The following is a 13,833-nucleotide window of genomic DNA, read 5'->3' as shown; positions in this document are numbered from 1 at the left end:
AGTTTCACTGTCCCACGGGCACTGCATTACGTTACGAATAAGTCATAAGTATATATATTTGTATCGTTTTGTTCTTTTTCTTTCTGCTCGTTCAATAGGTTATTATAATTTTGTGTTAGATAAGTACTTTCTAGACGTACATATTTATAAATAAATAAATTGACCACACTATAAGCACTAAACTTCGGTTCGGGGTTCGATGTGATATCTGTGATCATAAAAAAATCTCAAAAACGCCGAAAATAAAATATTAGAGTATTAGCGTAACATACATTTTATTTGAATATTACTTTTTAACGTGAACAAGTAGGTACTTACATTTTCCGGTTTCTTCCTCAGCCGTAAAGCGTCGGGTCAGCTTTCTTACTTTTTTTTCTCCACTTCGCTTTCGGCATAATTAATTTTTCGAGATGAAAGGTAGGTAGGTACCCTTATGCAAAATTTCAAAATCATTGGTTGAATCATTGGTGGGTAGACAAATTTGGTATATAAATAACTTTATAAAGATACAAACTTTCGCATATCTAATATTAGTTAGAAAGTTAGGGAGAGCTAATAAGAATTAAGACTAATAGAACTAGATAAACGTGCTAGAAAATGGAAATTCAGATAATTCCAGCACTCGTTTGTAAACGAGGTAAGAGGTAACTGGCAGACAGAGCACTCTCGTCCTTTGACCGTTAGCTTTGTAATTTATGACTGTGCGCCACAGAGAATTTATAATCTGTATTAGTCATTCATAGGTAAAAGTGTGCTGTATTTTTATAGAAATGAGAATGAAATAGCCTCCAAATGTATTTCAATCGTTCGATTATTTTTTATTTTAGAAGATAAAAATTGAAGTTTCTAACAAAAAGCACACCTATAATGCAGATAACATTAATTCAGCCGTTGAAACAGCTTCTGATAAAAATGTACGCAGCTGCACAAAACCCGCAAATACCAAAGACTTGCATTATTATAAATACTGGACATTATTTGGCTTTTTACTTCATTAACTTCTGCAGCTCATATTGTGCACTGCAAGGCACCTACGCACGTCAGGCTTCGTCTTGAGCATTTTTCTGATGTCATCACTCCAATGGGCAGCTGCTTTAGCTTGCTTTCTACCTCCCATCCAGGGTCTTCAGTCCAGTAGTTTACGGCCTCATCCCCCGTCCTCCTTATTTTTCCGACTTTTACTTTAATCTAATTGCTAAAGCTTATTCTAAAGCTTTGTATATATATATATATATATATATATATATATATATATATATATATATATATATATATATATATATATATATATATATATATATATATATATATATATATATATATATATATATATATATATATATATATATATATATATATATATATATATATATATATATATAAATATATATTAGGACAAATCACACAGATTGAGCTAGCCCCAAAGTAAGTTCGAAACTTGTGTTATGGGATACTAACTCAACGATACTATATTTTATAACAAATACATATATAGATAATCATCCAAGACCCGGGCCAATCAGAAAAATATCATTTTCCATAATGACCCGACCGGAGTTCGAACCCGGGACCTCTCGGTTCAGAGGCAAGCACTTTAACACTGCGCCATCGAGGTCGTCAATGTTTCACTTCTACTGAAATTAAACAGTGCATTTTGTTTTCTTTTTATTATTTGGATAATTTTAGAAATCAATCCATCAATCAAATAACATTTGCAAGAATACAGTGTTTCATGATGTTTTCTCAAAACAGCTATCAATCTGTGGCCTCGTAGGAAGTACACAATTAGATAACCGTTGTATGTGTCTTGTGCCTCTGATGGGCAAAACCTTCTCCTGAATCTTCATTCGTTCCTGTTCAGGGTAATTAACTTGTAATCAAAATAAGTCAAACTGTTTTATATTTTCAAATGGGAGAACGGCGTTCTACCTAAAGATTTCCACTGCGAAAAACATGTTTTAAAAGAACCAATTTCAACGCTACTAATTAGTAAAATTAAATCCAGGTATTATAGCTTTTATAAGTCTATGTGTTCACCAAACGAACGATGTGCAAAATGTTTAAATGACAACATATTTGTAGCACTGCGCAACTTTACAACAGGAGTCTCTTGGGCGCTCGCACTGCGGACAAAGTGATCGTTACGATGATAGGGCAAATTTAATGAATTAACTACCTAACTTTTAACTGTAAAATGGGCCGTGTTACTAAAAACAAGGCAAATATACAATATGAAAATGCTGTTCCCTATTTTTATGCATACAATTTTATGTCATAATTCAACATGGTATACTTTTATCTATCATAATAATAGTTACGCACAATATTAATTGGGCATAATGTTTTAGGCACAATTTTTTTACGCATACCTACGGTTAAGCATAACTATTTTGGAGCATAATATTCTAACCTACTGCTACACTATAGCGTGCTATAGCTTTATGCAAATCAAAATTATATTATGGTACATTAGTTTAAACTATTATTATTTATTATAGCTTATTGAAAAGGTATGCCAATAATTATTATGTCAAAATATTATAATGTCAAAATATTATTATGTCAAAATATTATTGTGTCAAAAAAATATATGCCTAACTCGTTATGCTAAATTAAATTAGGATAAACAAAATATGAGAACAAAAGGGATCCCCGTATCCAAAAGTAACAATAATATTCGCATAAAAATTGACATATCAAATTATTACATTTTCTCAATAACGTTATATGAAATAGGCACTGTTTTTGGACTAGAGTATTCTTCTAATTATGACCTTTCTTTCCACTATAAGTCTGTGTTACTTTCTCAAGTTAAATGTTTAGAGAAGACCTAAGTGTACCTATTAATATATAAGTGTAATATTATGACGCATACATTTTGATCACAAAATCTAGTGAAGTAGCATTCAACTTGAATGAGATCCAATCCGAGTTAGTATTCTAATTTAATTAAAGAAGAAATTATTATTACTCTGCCCGTGAAGAAAAATCTATCTTATCCGAATCACTGTCATTATCGTCTCTACATATTATTAAGTTGGTTCAAGTTGTCTGTCCCTATGTATGCTTTGATCTTTAAAACTACACAAACGGATTTTGATGCGGGTTTTTAACAGATAATATGATCTGAACCGAAATCTGAACCTGAGGGAGGTTTAGGTGTATTGATTTATTATGGTTTTACCCGAGCGAAGCCGGGACGACCGACTAGTGAAGTTATAAACACAATACGCCACAAAGCTTATGTAATTCCACAAAATAAAACGGAACGTTTTTGTTTCATCAGCGGCACGTGCTCGTGTCGCAGAAGCGGCCCGCTGGGACGCGCTGCGGCCACAACTTGTGCTAAAGTAATTTACGCGGCAGTGTGCAAGCATCACAATGATAGCATAAAAAGAACAGACGAAAACACCCAGCAAAAATGATATTATAATCTAGAATAGTGAAAATTTGATTGACGATTAATTGCTGTTTTAATGAAGAAAAGAATTGTCAAGTGAAAGTAAACGAAACTGATATAAATTTTAAAATTGAGCCATGTAGGGAAAAGAAACGAAAATGACTGGCAGTGATTATGAGTAAAACCTGGATAAAATAGTAATAGTGACGACGACTATAAAATACAATCGAAATATAACGAGAGTTAAGTACTTTCCCTAGTAAACAACAAAAGTGGTTTAAAGAAGTAGTTTTGACAACCGGAAGTCAAATTACGGAAGTCGTCCGTAATCAAATAAGAACACACGATACATGTGCTATTTAATTATACACAACTCACAGGACGCGCTTTTTATCCGGTCCCTAGGCTCGAATACAGATGATGTCCTGAAAACGTAAACACGTGGTATTATAGCCGGAAATGAACCTTAACACAATGATGTAAGGGCGCTAAAAATTGACACATCGTTTACAACTTTCGAGAACATACGGGGTAATTTTTCGAACGGGAGCGTTTGTTTTGTCCGATTTTATAAGATAAAAAAGTAGTTACATTCCTCACCACTAATAAAATATAACGTCTCTTTGCTTTTAACTCGCACAGGGTCTAAGTTTTTTAAATCGAAAAGTCATATTAGTAATTTCAGTTTGAATCGAACTGAAATTATAGAAGATTATATCGAATCATAATCGGTAGTTGCTCCTGCTCCTTCTCGTTCCTGTTCATGGTTTTTTTAAACACATTCAAAGATAATCGAAAACTTTATGCAAAACATCAAAATACGATCCGTGAGTTCTGGAGAACATGTCCGTAGCGGATGCTGCAATGGCGCCGAAGCCGGTCCGCCCTCCAGTACACACGCGACGCGCGACGCACCGCCATGCTGGGATGCCTTACATGAACGCAACTAAAAATATTCATACTTACATTCGAATAGTGCTAATTTAAAAAGTTCGTACCTTAATGCTATATAAAGTTAAATTCAAGCGAAATACGATAAGTTTGTACATGCTTTAGAAAATAATATTCTAATATACACACATTAAGAATAGTAATAAGAACGCATAATATATACTTACGTTCAATAACTTCTATTAAATAAAGTAATTCAATTTAAGTTTGATTTCCTTCTATGGACCAACAACTTCCTTCCCTCGCAAAACCGCGGGTAAAAAGTTTAAAATATTTTAGTAGAAATAATGTATCAATAACTGGTAACATTAAGTGTTAGTAAGTAGTGGTAGGTAGGTAAGTACATTCTTATCGTTTTTAATTTTATTTCTGTCCAATATTTTAGGAGGTGCAGTGTACGTATACAGATTTATTATTTGAAAATTACACCGAAATAAATTAAACCGTAAGGCTTTATTCGAGGTGTATGTATATACGGTAGTCATTGTCAGTTAACACCCTATATGTGCTGTGTATCTCCCTACACTGCAGGTGAACATGTACAGTTAGTAGGGAACTGTAATATTTTGTTCAAATAAAACTCGTTAGTTGAAAACGTGAAATTTGCATCAATTTGTGGTTAACGTGGGAAATAAATGTCGTAATAAGACAAATTAATGTGCATTTGGCGCATAGTTACAATGAACGTTATTAAAAGGTTTTTTTTTATATTGTCCACTTCATCTTTCATGAAAATTGCCTTTTAGCTTCCGTTCATCTTCTTCAGACTAGATACCATGTGGTGTATAAATTTCAGGAACGTTTTGGTCGTTTCTTCGTATTGAATAGTCTGTATTAAAAGGGTTTAAATAGCAAATAGTTTCAAACTAACAGAACCCTAATACCAATCTATTTGAGATGTTGAAAAACATTTACATTGGCGCATTGGGTATCGAACTCCAGACACCCGGAATCTCAAACAACAGTGTATAAGGATTGTACAAACTGATATTTTTATTTTTATTTGGTAATCTGAGGGTAATCTTAATGCCAATGAAATGAAATCTTTAAAGCGAGAAGTTTGGCTAAGAACATTGTTCTTGTTCATGACAGCTCAAGAATTGATGATTAAAATGCGGCGATAAAAATTGTTAAATACCTAAATTATAAGTTTACTCGTGTTTAGTTTGTATCGCCGCTTCTTGGAAGTAGGCGGTAGATTTAATTTAAGTTTTTTTTTGACGTTATAAAGTGTGATGTACATTGTAAATTGGATAAATAATAGAATTTTGAATTAAGTCGAATTGTGGTGCTAAAAGACAGACAGAGAAGAAAGATGTATGGAGTGGTGGCCGGGCAGAAGGAGAGTCGTAGGAAGAGCAAGCCGCAGCAGCGGGAGCAGGTGAGGGACATAGAACAATTTGAAATATTTATTTTCATAAGCACCTAACCGGGCACAATCGGTCACTTGTCAAATGACACGTCCTTTGAGACGAGGACTATAAAACTCACGAGCCTGTATTCCTCGCTTCCGCGTTTTATTCATTAGTGTTGGTGTGTCGTGTGAGCAATTGCTTCCTTTTATGGACACATTCGGACCGAACATTGAATGGAAATTGTATTGTGATCTTTTGCCATTTGATTCATTTCGATATAACCAATAAAGAGTAGGTAAACTGACAGATTTTGTTGAAACGAGAACATAGGGAACTTTTATCGAAATTAAGAATTGATATTGTTCATTTTACAGCTCAATTTGTGTGATTCGTCCTTACTTATTTAGCTCACAACATGATGCCTGTAGATTGTGGTAAATAAAAGATGCCTCTCAGAGGCGCGCTCCAGCGGTTCGCTGTTAAGGGGTGGCACACGTGGCTGCATATTGACTGTCTACTGATCCTGTGCGGTCTGTGCTGGGACTATCATCTAGAAAGCGGTGGTCAGTGGTTAAGACCATCCGCCTGTGATTGAAAGGCCCCAGTTTCGAATCCAATCCACGAGTAGTGCCGCAGGAGTTTGTATAGGTAATAATCTGACTCATGTATAGTTTTCATCGACCACCACTTGTTTCAAGTGAAGGAAAACATCGTGAGGAAACCTGCGCTCTTGGCTTAGGCTTTTTTGTAAAAGAAAATGTTACTTTATTTGGAACCGCAAGCAAATAAAGTTGCAGGCGCAGCTAGTAAGGTATTCATTGAAAAAATATATATATTGCGAACTTAGTTAAGACAAATGTCTGATTAAAACTATGTTCATTACTCAGTGGAATGCTATGCCGTAAAATTTGTAAGCATGTGGAGCACGTGCGCGGAATCACGGACATTCACAAGAGATACCTAGGTAAGGTACCACGCACACACTGCGGGATACGTCCATAGAACTATGGCTTTTGAGAATTTATACCTAATTTTAAGGCAAGATAACCCTTTTGTATTGCCGTAATTCATGTCGCTCTTTATTGAGAAATCAATATATTCATATATACATTTGGAATCTCAGAATGGGACATCATGATATGCTAATTAAAATATTGGATTAGTACCTAATAGAGACCATTACTTAATCATTTTGTTGTTCAATAATTTTGATGAAATTTGGTACACCAGGAATATACATAACCATATTAGTACACGGGGTAAATTTTATCCCGAAATCCCAAGGGAGCGTCGCCCCGGCGCGCACTAGTATCAGAATGTTGAATCAACTAATTCTGCGCAGTACTTACTCATATCACTAACATCTGTGCGACGTTAACTAGAGGCCAAATGTAGTGGAAATGGCGCTCGGAGCGCACAGCGGCCACACGGCCGGAGGGTCCGTTTTGTATGTTAACACCTTAATGAAGAGAAATTTTAAATTGAAAAATTAAAAATTAATCTTAAATCACTACATAGTATGCTATTTATCCAATATGCAAACGCAACGGATTATGATGCTGGTTTTTTTTATAGATACATGTGATTCTTGAGGATGATTTAGGCGCGTAATTTATTATAATTTTACCCGAGCGAAGCCAGGTCGGCTAAAGCGTTAAAAGGAAAATGTTATCGTTGAAAAGAAAAAGCTATCATTCTGACCGAATAATAGAAACTTTCAGATCCTCAGCTGCGACGAGAGCAGTGCAGACTTTATTAACATTTTTGAGCAACACATTAGTTCAGGAATTGTGGAATTGTTTAACGGAGCCTAGTATTTACACGCCGGTCTAAATAAGTGGGTATATTCTGAATAATCTCACTCGTCTGCGCGTGTTGGTATAATTTGCGGTTAGCGGCAGGGAATTTAAAAAAATCGCACACCGAACTTTAATAAATTTCAATTCAGACTAGCTTTTGTCCGGAGCATTGCCTGCGGTAATCTATGTTTGATCAGGTCGTTAACATGAATTTGTTGACGGAAAATATTGGTGTTGTGATGGCCAAAAAGCCGTGTAGAGTGCGCTTAAAAGAGACTTCCACCCGCGGACTCTGAGCTTGTGGAATGAGCTCCTTGCTTTTGTTTTCCCCAGAGATTACAACATGGAGTTATTCAAAAAGAAACGCGTATGACGCCCTGTAACCCGGGTTCAAACATTAATATGCAGTCCTCTCTCCGGGAACTTCTATAGAAGCCTAAGTAATTACGTAATGAAGAAAATAAAATTGGATTCGAATTGATTGATTGGTAGCAATTATCCAGATGTCAATTTCCCGAACAAATTGCAAATAAAATTTGTTTTATTTGCAAATACAGTATAATTGAAGGGGTTCGGAGGGCCCCCGCTGCGTGGAGTGTTACACGCAGCCGGGGCCCTCCGAACCCCTTCCACGAGCTTCTTTCCGTGTTAACCTTTCTCGGGTGAATTAAAGTACTTTTCCCAAATTAAAAGTGAGTCCTTCTCCTTGTCCCAACTACATGTATGGGAAAATTCGATAATATTGACTGAGTAGACGAAGAGTAGAGAGGTAACACTAACAAACGTACTTTCGCATATGTATGTAACTAACTGCTCCACGGGGTTTCGCTCGAATTCGGGATAAAATGTACCTTATGTATGCCTTTATGTTCCCATTGCTCCGTCGTGTACCGTTGTTTTATATACGTTTTGACACTGACATGCGTTGAAACACGACGAAGACTCTTAACATGACGATGGCCGACCGATGTCGGTCATGGCGACAACTTTAACAATTTTGTGCTCGCTTGTGGCTTGTGTAGCAGATCCCGACTCCACTCTGGTACCTCCTGAATCATTTTGTCTTAAAAAAAATACCATAAATATAGTTTTAAAGATCTAAACATACATAGGGACAGACAGACAGCGGGAAGCGACTTTGTTTTATATAATGTAGTGATAAAGTATTATATACAACGCTAGATTGGATATATCCGCAGTGATAGATTAGGTACTGTCGTTTGGGATCATTCTCACGAGCGTTATGACCGCCGCTGTCACAGCAATCGGTCCATATTTTATTGCGGAAGGGATGGTTTCTAAAGTCAAATATGAATAAAATTAACATTACCCCATTATAAGTTGATTATTTCGCAAAATCTGGTAACATGCTCTTGTCCTGATTAAAGTTTGCGCGGCGTAAGAAAGTTCGTGATAACGGCCCATTCCTACTTGAAATTCGTGTCGTTCCCGAACAGAATATATATATATTTGAAAACCAGAAGGCGCTTCAGGTTTGACAAGTCTTATTAGGGACATATCTGGTATTTTAATAAATGTCGCAAGACATCGTTGATGTGGGTACGAAACATCTTTAACATTTCACATAAAAATTTCGCATAAATTAGATTTTAAGCTCTAGATCATGAAGTAAAATCTTATTTTTTGACTAATTAATTTTATTAGTATTTTTTTTTTCTTTTCAAATCAAGAGCCTAAAATAAAATCACTTACAATGAAAAAGGCTCTAGAGCGAAAAAGTTAAATCTGCGCCTAATCAACTTGCCCCACAATAATTTTTTCGAAACACGTGAAACGTAAAGTGTTTCTCAAAAAGTTGGGATGTAAGGAACGACCATTGCCGAGCAGATATGCAGAGAGAAACTCATTTTGCGTGTATTTTATTTTTGCAATAAACAGTTTAAGTACAATCATTTCTTTCTTTCTTTCCTTCTTTTCTTTAATCAGTAACGGGAATGTTGTTTCAGAATGCAGAAGAAAAAGAGAAAGCCAAGAACCGCGGCCTTCGCGAGAAGCTGATGGAGTATGTGAAGAGACGACTGAACCCGCCTCCAGGTTTGAATTTTTATTTACAACGCCATCTATGATAAAATCATGAAACTGAAATACCCTGCGACGAGAACAGCTTACAGGTGACATCTATCGACGGTAGCGGAATTTAATACATATGTAACATAGAAAAGAACCTTCGTGAGTTGTGTTGCCACTATCCGACGCTAGGTAGCAGCACTATACATGCGATGTAATTTGAATAAATAAATTAATTTTAATTTATTTGCATTTAAAAACATACAAAAGCTGTTGCATGAGAGCTATTATTTATAACAATGGAAAAGAAGGAAGAATTTCCAAAGAATTTCCACCCTTGCAAAGAACAATGAGTATTTATTATTTTAATGATTGTACCGGTTATATAGTTATTGCCTGAGGGGTCAAGATAAATAGCTGTCATTTACCAGCACGACGGATGGCGCGCGAATTTGTTGTTTCTAACAAATGTGAGATTAAGTTTTCTGTTAGCTAGGTACATGATAACCCTCGCTTCTTATTGTTCTACATATAAATAGGTTGTGTGTTTCCACACAAAACACCTATTTCATTTCCGACGAATTTCTTAAGTAATCTTTTTGTTTTTCAACGACCAATATCAATTACATATTCATTACCTATAAAGATAGCCTTTGTCCGCGGCTTCGCCCGCCTGACATATTCTATGAACGCGAAACAGACATGATTTAAACTTTCACCCATCATTACAGTGAGTTCGGAGTCGATTTTTGAAAAAAAAAGAAGCCTATGTTTGAATGAGGGTTTTTAACCACAAATTTCATAAAAATCGTGATTTGTAAAAAGCGGAAACTATAAATACTTACTCTAATCTGTATTTTTAATTTGCTGAAACAAAATTCAGGGGTAAACTAGGCGCCAAGTTGATAAAAAAACCGAACATGCTCAAATTCCGTCCCACACATAGTAATATAATTGAAGCGGGAAGTGGCGCGGATAAACAAAGAAAACAATCGAGTGAGGGCCAGCCGTCGTTGGTTCGCCTCTTATTCTGCCTGTGGGTGCACGGCGGCGGATCCGCCAAGTTTGAAACAAATATATCATCTTTGTTAATTGCTTAATACGGGTGTTTAACGCATGCGCGTACGTTTTATATTATATAAAATTAGTTAAATATATCGACATTCAACACGAATTGAAATTACCAGTTCAGGCTACACTTAGGCTAGGCTTAAATTTTAAAGGAACGTCAATGCTTGGTATAAATATCACCAGGGGAATATTCATGGGAATGAGACTGCGCGCAAAAGCTTACGTATTTTGCAGACGTAAGTTCACGGAATAATTTCTCAAAAGTACTGATGCTTTCAGATAAATTAAAACAGTTTTAGTCCAAGAGATTGTCCTCGCTACCTATTTAACAAAATAATAAAATAACAGCTACTTTTTGCCTATATTGTATTTGGAACATCTACACATATAATTAATCTGTAAGTGGGCTATGTTTGTGTCCACAGGAGATATACAAGAAAAATAATTTGTGGGAGGTCTTTAATAAAAGCCAAAACATTTTTTTGTCGATCGTCGATCTGTCTCTATTTGTTCGCGCATCACGCAAAAATCACTTATTGGAATTGAATATGATATTTACAGTTGTATAGCGGAAGGTCAAACTGGAAATCTGGTGTAGATTTCATCGCGATACGTCGCTTAGAAACAGAGATATTGACAATAATAATTTACGAGCGGACACACGCAATAAACGGGCGAAGCCGCGGGCAAAACTACTCTTTAACAAATAGCACAAAAAATATGTTATTTTTTTTCCGGCGATGATCTAATTGTGGAACTAGGTGGATTTTTTACATTTAACTTGCTAAATAATGTGGTCCCGCGTGTCCCGACTGCCGTCGGCGGCCGGCGGAGCGGGCTTGTCCTGTGCTGATTTATTACGGCCTGTTTGTTTTCACTTTATTGAGCTCTGTTTCTTATTATTAACAATATAAATCCCTATTACTTATAAATAAAAAAAAAAAACATTCTTTCATTCGTAATTAACTAGTAGCCCGTCTCGTCCCGTATTTTTTCCGTTTAGTAACGTTTAAAACCTTTAAAATCACACCAACCTTATAACCCAATAAACTAATTAAAAAACGCCAATTAACAAACTATTCGAAGCTACGGGGTAGACGGGAGTGCTACGAAAGCAGTCTGTGCTAAGAACTTTCTATGCCGGCGCTACCGGGTACAACTAGGGATGCCGACGAGCGCGCGAACTGGAGGCTAAAAAGTAGGATAGCGGACCCTGGGCTCCGACGCTCAGCGGCTGAGTCAGCGCCGGAGTCGCCGGGATAACGCTCAGATGAGAGGCACAGCTCTATAGAACTGGGTACTGGTCAAACAAAATTATACTCGCGACTTCGAGCGCGTGTAAAAATCCGGTTATGTCCCGTACCGTGAGAATAATGAACAAAAATGAAAATCCTATAATAATGTGAGCCTGGATTTATTGAAGTCTTTTTCGCCTTTGACGCATTGCGTCTGATACAGGCGGTCCGCATTGTGCACCACACTCCACTAGTGAAGATTAATTATACGAGGGACCGTGACGAAGCGAACTTACAGGAAGCTAGAGGCGTGTGTTTCCCGCCCTAGAACTTTACGGTCATATTCCTCACGGGTGAGGAACGTGGAATAAAACACAAGTAAACTACTTTCTTGGCAATAACAATTGCCTCCTCCATGTCATGCACTGTGTGGCGTCGCCACCTTCCGAGATGAGCGATGACGTGTTATCTTGGAGTGTGTGATGAGAGCCACAGATTCATTAAGTTTGTATAAATATTAATAAATAAATATACAAGGACAAATCACACAGATTGAGCTAGGCCCAAAGTAAGTTCGAGACTTGTGTTATGGGATACTAACTCAACGATACTATATTTTATAACAAATACATATATAGATAAACATCCAAGACCCGGACCAATCAGAAAAAGATCATTTTGCATCATGACCCGACCGGGGATCGAACCCGGGACCTCACGGTTCAGAGGCAAGCACTTTACCACTGCGCCACCGAGGTCGTCAAAGTATAAACAAAAACACAATTATTAACACAATTTTATTAGGTCGACCTGCATGTATGTGTGATGTCATGAAAATTGGCAGCCGTATGTAGTTCTGATGACAATACAATAATATGGTGCTCTCGAACTGATCTGATGATGGAGCCGGAAGATATGAACTGGAACTTCATGACGGAACATCGTATCATAGCCGTGTTTGAACTTGGACGTTACGTGCACTTATAAAAGCGTGTTTTTCTAGTGTTTTTATACTATTAATTTATTCCTAACTATATATTTATATTGCTTAGGCCATTAATGGTCTTCATTATCAGCTCCACCCTCCACCTCACCAATATGTGCTTTTCGATAGCATACGCCGGGTTTGCGACGTCACAGCTCCGAATGAACTCAGCAATTTCGAGTATTATCGCTTTAATTCGGAGCTGTAAAAGAGACAGATGAATAAACAAAAGGTGGCTTTCCAAAGTAATGTAGTTATGTAAAACAATAAGCGGGGTGGACCAAGCCTTGGGTCACGGGCGGGGTGCCCGTGACCCAAGGCTTTGTCCACCCCGCTGATACAGTTTCAACCAAAACCAATAAATACCAACTAATTCCTACAAATTAAGCGACGGCTGTGAACGACGCGCCGCATGTTAATAAAACTTAATTAAATTAATTAAAACGTAATTAATTTGTTATGATTAATGGTTGGCCGTGGAAGGATTAGGATAGGATGTCTATTCATTATTCCGGTGCTATGCGTTTAGAAAATGATTTATTTGTTTGTAGTGAACAAACTCAAACATGTACTCATTCAGTATGAGAATTATTTAAATAAAACTAAATTGACTAGACTAGATCTCTTCACGTGATTTTCTTGGTTGGACAATTTTTTTAGATAGTTCGTATATTTCGATATGTTAATTCGTTTAGGCATAATGGGTACTTTTAAGGAACTTTAAAAGAATTTTGCGTGACAGATAAAAATATCATAGACAATATGAAATATAAAGCTTTTTTTATGTTTAGTAAATCTGCACATGTTATCTATTGAACCCATTTTTTTAGGATTAGACAATTTTATCCCGGAATAATAACTATTTTCATTGGAAATGTCTACAGTATATTTCCATAGATAATGAATATATTTTAGTTTAATGCGTAGAATTTATAAGTCCCTTTAGTTAATAGGTAACTTAAACCAACGCGTCAAGTAACGGTCCCTGCATAACGCGGTGGACGTTTTA

General features: G+C 36.4%; 1 protein-coding gene across 2 annotated transcripts in view; it reads left to right on the top strand.

Moving 5' to 3' along the window:
* Window positions 1-5,109: 5,109 nt before the first annotated feature.
* LOC128682190 (Kv channel-interacting protein 4-like) overlaps window positions 5,110-13,833 on the top strand; it is a 56,002-nt gene continuing 47,278 nt past the window's right edge. For both annotated transcript variants that reach the window (XM_053766772.1, XM_053766773.1), the window contains exons 1-2: window positions 5,110-5,732; window positions 9,473-9,560. In XM_053766772.1, the coding sequence (XP_053622747.1) occupies window positions 5,667-5,732; window positions 9,473-9,560 (154 nt within the window). In that variant the 5' untranslated portion in view covers window positions 5,110-5,666. The remainder of the gene's footprint in view (window positions 5,733-9,472; window positions 9,561-13,833) is intronic.

Source organism: Plodia interpunctella, chromosome 29, assembly GCF_027563975.2.
Source record: "Plodia interpunctella isolate USDA-ARS_2022_Savannah chromosome 29, ilPloInte3.2, whole genome shotgun sequence".
In the NCBI taxonomy this organism is placed as follows: domain Eukaryota; kingdom Metazoa; phylum Arthropoda; class Insecta; order Lepidoptera; family Pyralidae; genus Plodia; species Plodia interpunctella.
Note: the sequence above shows the minus strand (reverse complement) of the source record. Positions and strands in the feature narration are given on the sequence as shown.